Consider the following 8824-nt stretch of genomic DNA (forward strand, 5'->3'; position numbering starts at 1 on the left):
GATTACATGCATTATACAGCCAGCACAAAAATTTAATTGGACATAACATGGATTCATACTCCCTCCTTCCATCTATATAGGGCCTAATGCGTTTTTTAAGACCGCCTTTGACTATTGACAAGATTAATAGTACATGACATGCACAATGTGAAAATTATATCATTGAAAGCTCCTTTCACACACGAATTTAACGGTGTGCTTTGTGTAAGTTGTTTTTGACCTGGAAGACTGCAGGGCTTACACCCACAACATTTTATTAAAGCTGGAAAAAAGGTACAAAAGGTTCTTCAAGGAGAGGAACAAAACAGAAAAGAAAAGACTATACAAGGTAGGCTACACTAAGCTAAAAAGAGAAGCACTAGGGGCTAAAGCTATGAAAAGAAAAGAAAAGAAAAGAACATCCGTGGTACACCTCAAGGAGGCAGGAAGTCAATCCATTTGAGCAGAGCATCCCTATGTCTGGTCTTGATCCTGTGGGATAGGAGAGTGATGTCATGTATAAACCCATTCCTCACTGCCTGAAAGTAGGCCTGATATGCCTGAAGGCTCTATCATTCCTGACTTTCCAAATGTTCCACCATGCAAGGAAGACTACTTCTGAGAAGAAGGGTTTATTAAAATCCTTCCTGGCGTGTAAGGCAATTTGCACCATGTCATTGCTATCCAACCAGGTTACTTGGAGATAATTCCAAATTCTCATGCTAAAGTTGCATTGGAAGAAAAGGTGGTTCCTGTCCTCAAGCACTCCAGTTAGGCAAAGAACACACTCAGGCCCATCATTAATTCTCCAATGCCTGCGCTGCATCATATCCTTGGTGTTGACTCTGTCCATAATGATAAGCCAGGCAAACATTTTAATTGTCATGGTACAGCAACTTTTCCAGACCCAACTCAGTATGGGATTGATAAGCACTGGTTGATGAACAAAATCATAGTACTTCTTTGCTGTATATTCAGCTTTCTTCCCATGCCTCCAAGCCCAGGTGTCATTGCAATCAATGTCCAGGGAGATCTCAGCCAAAATGCCTGATAGTTGGTTAAACTCCCTAAAAGCCAATTAAGACAGAGGCAAAGAAAACATATGTTGTAAATCACCTGCTTGTAACACTTCGATAACAGAGAGATTCTTCTGCAGACAGAAAGAGAAGAACCTTGGAAATCTGTCTTGAAGAGGAATGCATGAGTTATTAATCTCCCAATGATCAGACCAGAAGAGCACTATATCTCCTCTTCCAACTGTAACAGAAGTAACAGCCCTGAATTTGTCCATTAATTTGCAGATATCTCTCCACCAGAAAGAACCACATAGGATAGTGTCATGAGGAACTCTCTGAAAGTAATAAGAGTCCCAAACCAAGTGAACCCATGGTACATCTGCTCTGTTATAAAATTTGTTGAGGTATTTAATAAGCAGGGCATCATTTTGCAGACCCAGATTGAGTATTCCAAGTCCTCCCTTAAGTTTGGGCCTGCAGACCAGGCCAGGCAGCCAAAGAATGCCCCTTCTCCTGACCATATTTCCTCCATAGACACTGCCTCTGAATTCTTTCCAATTGCCTCAGGATACCATGTGGTATTGACAGACTACAAAGGAAATATATGGGCAGTGAGGAGATAACAGAGTTTACTAGCTGCAACCTGCTACCTTGGGGCAGAAACCATGAGCTAGCAGTTAGCCATCTTTCCATGCAGTCTACTAAAGGTAGTAGATCAATAATTTTGGGCCGAGTTGTACCCACAGGCAATCCCAAATATGTGAAAGGCATTGAACCTAACTGACAACCAAATTGTGTAGCAAGAGCAGAGGCAACAGTGGTTTCCACATTAATTGGGTACATTGAAGATTTGTGGAAGTTAATCTGCAAACCAGTTGCCAAAGAAAATGAATTCAATACTACTTTCAGAACCTCCAATTGAGCTGTATCAGCAGACACAAAAAGCAAGGTATCATGTGCATACTGCACCACTGGGTAGTCAGGATCATGTGTTGCCAAAGGCAAAGAAAGTAAGCCACGACGCAGAAGACCATTAATCATGGTCTGCAAAAGGTCAGCAGCAATCACAAAGAGCAGAGGTGCGATAGGATCACCTTGCTTTACACCACACTTACATTTGAAGTGATTTCCAGGTACACCATTCAACAAAATGGAAGAAGTTGCAGATGACAGCAGCTGCTGAACCTAGGTGATCCATTTGTTGTCAAAACCATTTGCCACCAGGATCTTTATAATTGCCTCATGCTGAATAGAATCAAAAGCCTTTTCAAAGTCAAGCTTGAGCAATATGATTGGCTTTTTTGATTGGTTGCACTGATGGATATACTCAAAGGTCCAAGCAATACAATCCTGAATTGTTCTTGACTTAATAAATCCATACTAATTTTTATGAACACATTTGGTGATTTCTTCCTGAAACCTATTAGCTGCAAGCTTAGTGAGAAACTTCAGCCCCACACTGGTCAAAGAAATTGGCCTAAAGTCTCCAACAACCTCAGGTGTTTGCTTTTCAGGGATCAAAGTAATGAAGGCCTCATTGAGGTTTTCCAAATGAGCAGTGCCAGCATGAAATTCCTTCACCAGCCTAATGAAATCACTTGAAATAATAGGCCAACACCTCTTCATAAAAAGCCCATTAAAGCCATCTGGCCCAGGTGCCTTATCAATGGGTAAATCTTTAATGACATGTTCAATTTCTTTTACCTCAAAAGGTTTTGTGAGCACCTCAAGCCCCTGCACTTTTGGAATAAGAGAGATAATGTCATTGCCCAACAAAATTGGTTTGATAGTTCCCATTCTACTCTTGAAAGTCTCCAAAAATTCCTTGGCCATCTTCCCATGATCTGAAGAAATTGTACCATCAGACAGCTGCAGGCTAGCAATAGAATTCTTCCTATATCTCTCAGTTGCCATGGCTTGGAAGAATTTTGAGTTTTCTTCTCCCACTTTGATGTATCTAATAGTGCATCTTTTCCTCTAGTATAAAAACTGCAAATGCAGAAGGTGCTCATGATGCATCTTCACCACCTTCCTGAAATTGGATTCAGTTCTAAACAAGGGCCTTAGATCCTCCAAATTATCTAACCAGAGGATAACCCAATTGCACTTCTCAATCAGTGTTTTAATATGGGACAGACCCTTCTGCCATTTCTTAAGTGCAAACCTCAATGATAACAATTTGTCCACAATAATTGCTGAGATATGAGTTTTGTCAAAAGTTTTGTTCCAAACCTCCTGTACACATTCCATAAAGCCAGGTTGATGCACCCAATAGTTTTCAAATCTGAAAATATGAGCCTTTGGGATGGTGGTGCAGTTGGAAATTACACAAGGAACATGATCTAAGGCAGTTTTAGCAAGAGGTGTGACTTGTGTATTGGGATACTGGCTGATCCAACTAGCAGAGGTAAAAAACCAATCCAATTGTTCAAGGAGTGGAATATTCTGCATGTTAGACCAGGTGAATCTTCTTCCCTTGAGAGGTAGTTCCAACAGACCCTAATGGCCTATGATCTCATTGAAGATGAAAATATCATAGACATCTCCACCAGGAAGATTTCGATTATCCATAGATCTTATGAAATTGAAATCTCCCAACAGCATCCATTTCTGCTCATGTTCTACTTGGAGATTGTAGAGCCAATTAACAAACTCATCTCTCATTACACCCTGGCAAGGCCCATAAACATTTAGCAAAAACCATTGATCATCATTATGCACAGATTTGAAGCTGATCACAATACCAAAGGGTTTAACTTCTATTAAAGTACCCAAAAAAATATCAGAACGCCACACAGTCAAAATGCCACCAGAAGCTCCTCTTGAGGGAGATTCGATGAACTGATCAAAACCCGCAGGGCAAATGCTCTTTATTAAATTACGAGAGCAATCAGAGAGCTTAGTTTCTTGCAAGCACACAACTGCACTGACTTTCAGTCACTTTCTCTCTAACAGAACGCTGCCGTGTTTCAGAATTCAATCCATGGACATTCCAACAAAGTACCTTCCAGTTACGCATGGGCATTCGATTCATAAAGTAACAAATAAGAGTGCAGAAGAAACAGTATGACATGCAATGCCATACATCCCAAGTCATAGCAGACCAAAAGCACCCAGTCTCGACCATACTGCATAAGTTTTTGAATGACATAAAAGAAAGCAAATTTGACAGGCTCGCTACACCTAGATAAAGTTTTAAACATCAACATTCAAGCACTGGGGGAGGAGGAGTCATCCTTGGGATTAGCCGTAAGCTTATCCCTAGATAGCTGCTTGGGATCGATTTCCAGCTCCGCACCGATGGCTTGCAGCACCTTGAGAGGCGTGTGTGGAGGAACATCTTCAGACTTGTCGTTGCCACCTGCATCTTCAGTAGTGGGCTAGGCCTTCGCTTCTATGGGCTTGGAACGAGGACGCCTTTTAGTGGGCTGAAGGGAGAGTTGCTCAAAGATAACAGGTTTAAAACCATCCAGCTTTGCCGCGCTTCTCGTACACCTTCTCACCGAAGTGTCCACCAAGGGGGCAGAAGTCTTCCTTCTCCCTCTCTGATTCTTTTGCTTGTTCTGCGATTTAGCTGTAAAAACCACAAAAGAGGAAATAGAGATCTCCTCTGAGCCACCAGGCACCACATCTTCAGGCACAGCCTCTCCAGTCATAGCATGTGCAGATACATCATTACTAGTACCTGATAAAACATCCTCAAGTAAACCTCCAAACAAAGATCTGGCAACTGGGCGTTTAGTCACAAAAGATTTTCTATGAGGTAGAATGCTGGGCAATCTTGGCACCAACAGAGACATCCTCTGGGAATCATCAAATGCAATGGACCACGTGCACTTTGAATATGTAACTGTACCCAGGGGCTTAAAGAAGATAGACCTGAGCACATCCTTGATAGAGAAATCAGACATCAAGTTTTCAAATGATCTCTTCCAGATCATCTCAGGAGGGATTGGAGGCCCAGCCACAATCATGGCCATCCCAATGAAGATCTAGTGATGCTGTATGACAGGTGGCTGATATGGAACAATAGCCAAAGGATTTTCCAAAACGGCAGGCTGCTCTTGGACCTGTAAGTGTTGCTCAGGCATAGGGTGGTGTTGGTGCTGCTGTTCAATCTGAATTTGCTGCTCAACTGACCCAGAACCCTCTGGCTGATCAATAACTATTGAAACTTGGTCTTGATCCGGCACAGCAGGCTGTGGGGGATGATCGAGCTCCTGATCATTGTCCCCCCAATGTGCATTTTCCCAACCATCATCTACAATGTTTTTTGGTGGCGGTGGAGGGGCAACAGGTGCATCATTCCACCCCAACATTGGATATGGAGGAAGAACAAAAGGTAGATTATCACGCAGTAAATGTCCAGGCATAGGGTGAGGGTTGCCATCCAAAGGCATTGGATCCTCATCATTTGACATCTGATCAGTGAAATCTGCCCCTAGCATATAACAAGCAGCCGTCCAAGAAACCTGAGCTCCCCCCCCCCCATTCAGCATAATCTCCAAAGAGTACATCTCGTGGCACCAGAGGCGTGTCAGGAAAGCTTGCCTCAACCAAAGTATCAACCAAGTACGGATCTTCACTATCCCAAGAGTGAAATTTCCCAAAAGTGCCTACTGCTTGCGAGATATACTCCGTTGTGCGGTAATCTAGAGGAATACCAACGAACATGAGCCAGCCCTTACGAAAACCATGATTCCCGTTGAAGTTCTCTCCCTCATCATGTTTCATGAATCTAACGAAACGATCATTGCCCAGAGGAAACGGAGCATGCTGAATCAACGTATATCTGACAAAAGGATCCCGAACCTGGAATAAACCAACCCCATGAAACCATGGTTGAGCAGAGCGGACCAGAGTACCTCTGTTCTGAAGAAACTGAACAATCTCTTCCCTTACTGGCCCGAGCAGTCCTTCTGGTGCAGGCATGACCTCAGCAACCATGTAATCTTCACGGCGACGGGGGGACGAGCTGCTGGCGTGAAGAAGGTGAGTGGAGACGCCGATCCCCACCATCGATGATGTGGTGGCCAGCCGGCACAAGGCGATGTGGGTCGAGCTCGAAGTTCGCCATGGCCGGCGGCAGCATAGATGAGTTGGGGTTTTCTTTGGAAGGAAGAGGAGGATATTGGAGCAATGTGGGCGGTGTCGGATTTCGGGTTCCGGCAAAACCCTTGAGGTTCGAACACTGGGGTGCCCACGAAGATCTCTCTCTCCCTCAATGGCTCGCTCGCTCAAGGATCCACGGCCTAGCTCGACGAACTCGAAGAACACGGGGACACAAGATTTATACTGGTTCGGGCCACCGTTGTGGTGTAATACCTTGCTCCAGTGTGGTGTGGTGGATTGCCTCTTGGGCTGAGGATGAACAGTTACAAGGGAAGAACAGCCTCCCGAGGAGAGGTGTTCTTGTGCTTGGTGAGCTGGTGGGTGTGAGGATGGAATGGATCCGATCCAAGATGATTTGCCTCCTACGGTGGTGGCTAGTCCTATTTATAGAGGCATGGGTCCTCTTCCCAAATATTGAGCGGGAAGGGATCCCACAACGGCCAAGTTTGAAGGGGGACAGCTAGTACAAGTTATCCTGACAAAAGTAGTCTTCGCCTGCCAAAGGCTCTGGTGGTGACGCCGTCTTGGGCTCGACGGTGACCTCTGTCCTGCCGTCCTGCTGGTCTTGGTCTCGTTGCACCGATATGGAAAGCTTTGCCTGATGCCTCGGGACTCCTCACCTGCGCTTGCCTCTTTAGCACCAAAGAGGAAACGAGGACACTGCGCGCGCTGGCGCCTGCCTGGTGCCCACCTGGCGCCGGTCGTCATGGCTTGCGTCACAGGAACCTCGCGAGGTGCCCCTTGCCTTGATCTCTCCGCCCCTTGCGAGCCAGCCTGGTGAGGCCGCCCCTGAGGAGGTCTTGTGTCGTCCGCCTCGTGAGGCTTGGCCCCTCGCGAGGGTCTTGGGTGTTTGCCAGTGAACATGGGCCGTACGGGGCCGCTGGTGGAGCCACACCGTGGGCCGCAGGTAGGCAAGTCTGGGGACCCCCGTTCCCAGAATGCCGACAACGTCGGCAGAGCCCGACCCCGCGCATACCTCAGCCACCGCTGACTCGACAGGAACACCAGGACGAGGCCAGGGGTGAGGGGCTACATGGCCATTTAGGCTCCTGAGTCGCGATGCTCAGGAGTCCCCCTTGACGTGCAAACAACTTACAGAAAGGAGATGAAGGAATAGGCCTTAGTGTTCTACATCGGCAGGGCCCGACCCCGCGCATAACTCAGCCACCATTAGGCCATCCGGAACACCAGGACGGGACCAAGGAGTGAGGGGCTACATGGCCAGTTAGGCTCCTGAGACGCGATGCTCAGGAGTCCCCCTTGACGCTCAAACGACCTTTGGGAAGGAAATGCAAGAGCAGGCCTTAGCGTTCTGCGTCGGCAGGGCCCGGCCCCGCACATACCTCAGTCGCCGCTGACTCGATCGGAACACCAGGACGAGGCCAGGGGGTGAGGGGCTACGTGACCAGTTAGGCCCTTGGGTTGCGATGCCCAAGGGTCCCCCTTGACGTACGAACAGACCTCATACCTATCCTCGCCGGGCTTTCGTTCGGGAGGGGCGCGCGACGACCAGGTCCGAGGGACCTAGTGGGGCGTACGTCAGGCGTGACCGGAGCACAGCCCCCGTGCCCAGCCCCCTCGCGCTACCCTCCCGAGGGCAAAGCAGCGCGGTGAGGCTAGGCACTGAGCTCAAGGGCTCCCTGAGGTTGATACGGCCATGGGGCCGCCCTCAGTTGTTTATCACCAGCGCGGAGCATAGCGCTTCCGCACTTGCACGGGCATAGCCGCCCCTCGGCAATGTAGACTGCCAGCACGGAGCATGGTGCTTCCACTAGCACGTGGGAGGGGACTCCCTACTGCGGAGAGCCCCCGGGGTGTGTACAGCCCCGCCCTGACGCGTGACTTGCATGGTAGGGCTAGACGAGGTGTGTCTGTGGCACTCGTGAGCCAGCGCGGGACTCGCGAGGCCCTACCTCAAGGCGGGTTGCGCCTGGTCTTGGTTCTTGTTGACTGCGGTGGTCCTGCGAGATGGTTAGGCAACCTGCGCCGAATGAATCTCCTGAGGTTATCGCATGAGAAGGCCAAGCACCAACGACCCCAGGAGGTGACGTGAACGGGACCGGCTCACCAGACAGAGCTCAGCCGTTGGATTTATCAACGCTGCAGGGATGGGCCCGACCATAGACACCGTGCCTAGCCTTCTTATGTGAAAGATTCTGAAGAAAGACAATCGACGCGCAGCTCCCGCGGTGGGTGATAATCAAGCAGGTGATAATCATAGATAGATCATGCATGGAAAGCGAACTAGCTTAGGTAAATGCAGGAATGATACATGCCACTGGGTCGGACCCGAGCGGCCTGGGGATGATGCAGCCCGAGGGGCGCCGCCAGCAGAGTAAGCTAAAGACGCAAAAGGATACATGCCACAGGGACAGGCCCATGCGGCCTGGGAATGATGCAGCCCGGGGGGCGCTCCCAGCTAAATAAACTTGGAAAATGTCACCTGGTTTCGTTGTCGAGGGGATGTTGGGGTAGCTGAAGTGTTGGAGAACGTAGTAATTTCAAAAAGAAAATCCTACGCACACACAGGATCATGGTGATGCATAGCAACGAGAGGGGGGAGTGTTGTCCACGTACCCTCGTAGACCGAAAGCAGAAGCGTTAGCACAACGCGATTGATGTAGTCGTACGTCTTCACGATCCGACCAATCAAGTACCGAACGCACGGCACCTCTGAGTTCAGCACACGTTCAGCTCGATGACGTCCCACGAACTCC

The 8824-nt window shown here is 48.2% G+C and overlaps 1 protein-coding gene across 1 annotated transcript; it reads right to left on the bottom strand.

Moving 5' to 3' along the window:
* Positions 1-779: 779 nt before the first annotated feature.
* On the bottom strand, positions 780-2909 carry LOC141023063 (uncharacterized). The gene is made up of 8 exons (XM_073499371.1): positions 2490-2909; positions 2235-2309; positions 1908-2039; positions 1740-1859; positions 1432-1584; positions 1152-1330; positions 914-1046; positions 780-824 (listed from the first exon to the last, which is right to left on the bottom strand). Exons 1-8 carry the CDS (start codon positions 2907-2909, stop codon positions 780-782), a joined length of 1257 nt encoding a protein of 418 aa, XP_073355472.1.
* Positions 2910-8824: the final 5915 nt, after the last annotated feature.

Source organism: Aegilops tauschii, chromosome 5, assembly GCF_002575655.3.
Source record: "Aegilops tauschii subsp. strangulata cultivar AL8/78 chromosome 5, Aet v6.0, whole genome shotgun sequence".
Taxonomy (NCBI): Eukaryota; Viridiplantae; Streptophyta; class Magnoliopsida; order Poales; family Poaceae; genus Aegilops; species Aegilops tauschii.

Excerpts from the sequence above, each read along its gene's own strand:
- LOC141023063 (XM_073499371.1), bottom strand. The coding sequence starts at position 2,909 with ATGGCAACTGAGAGATATAGGAAGAATTCTATTGCTAGCCTGCAGCTG. Across the intron at positions 2,040-2,234 it reads TTGATTCTATTCAGCATGAG|ACCATGATTAATGGTCTTCT; the intron begins GCAATTATAAAG and ends GACCTTTTGCAG. Across the intron at positions 1,047-1,151 it reads CTTCAAGACAGATTTCCAAG|GGAGTTTAACCAACTATCAG; the intron begins GTTCTTCTCTTT and ends ATTGGCTTTTAG.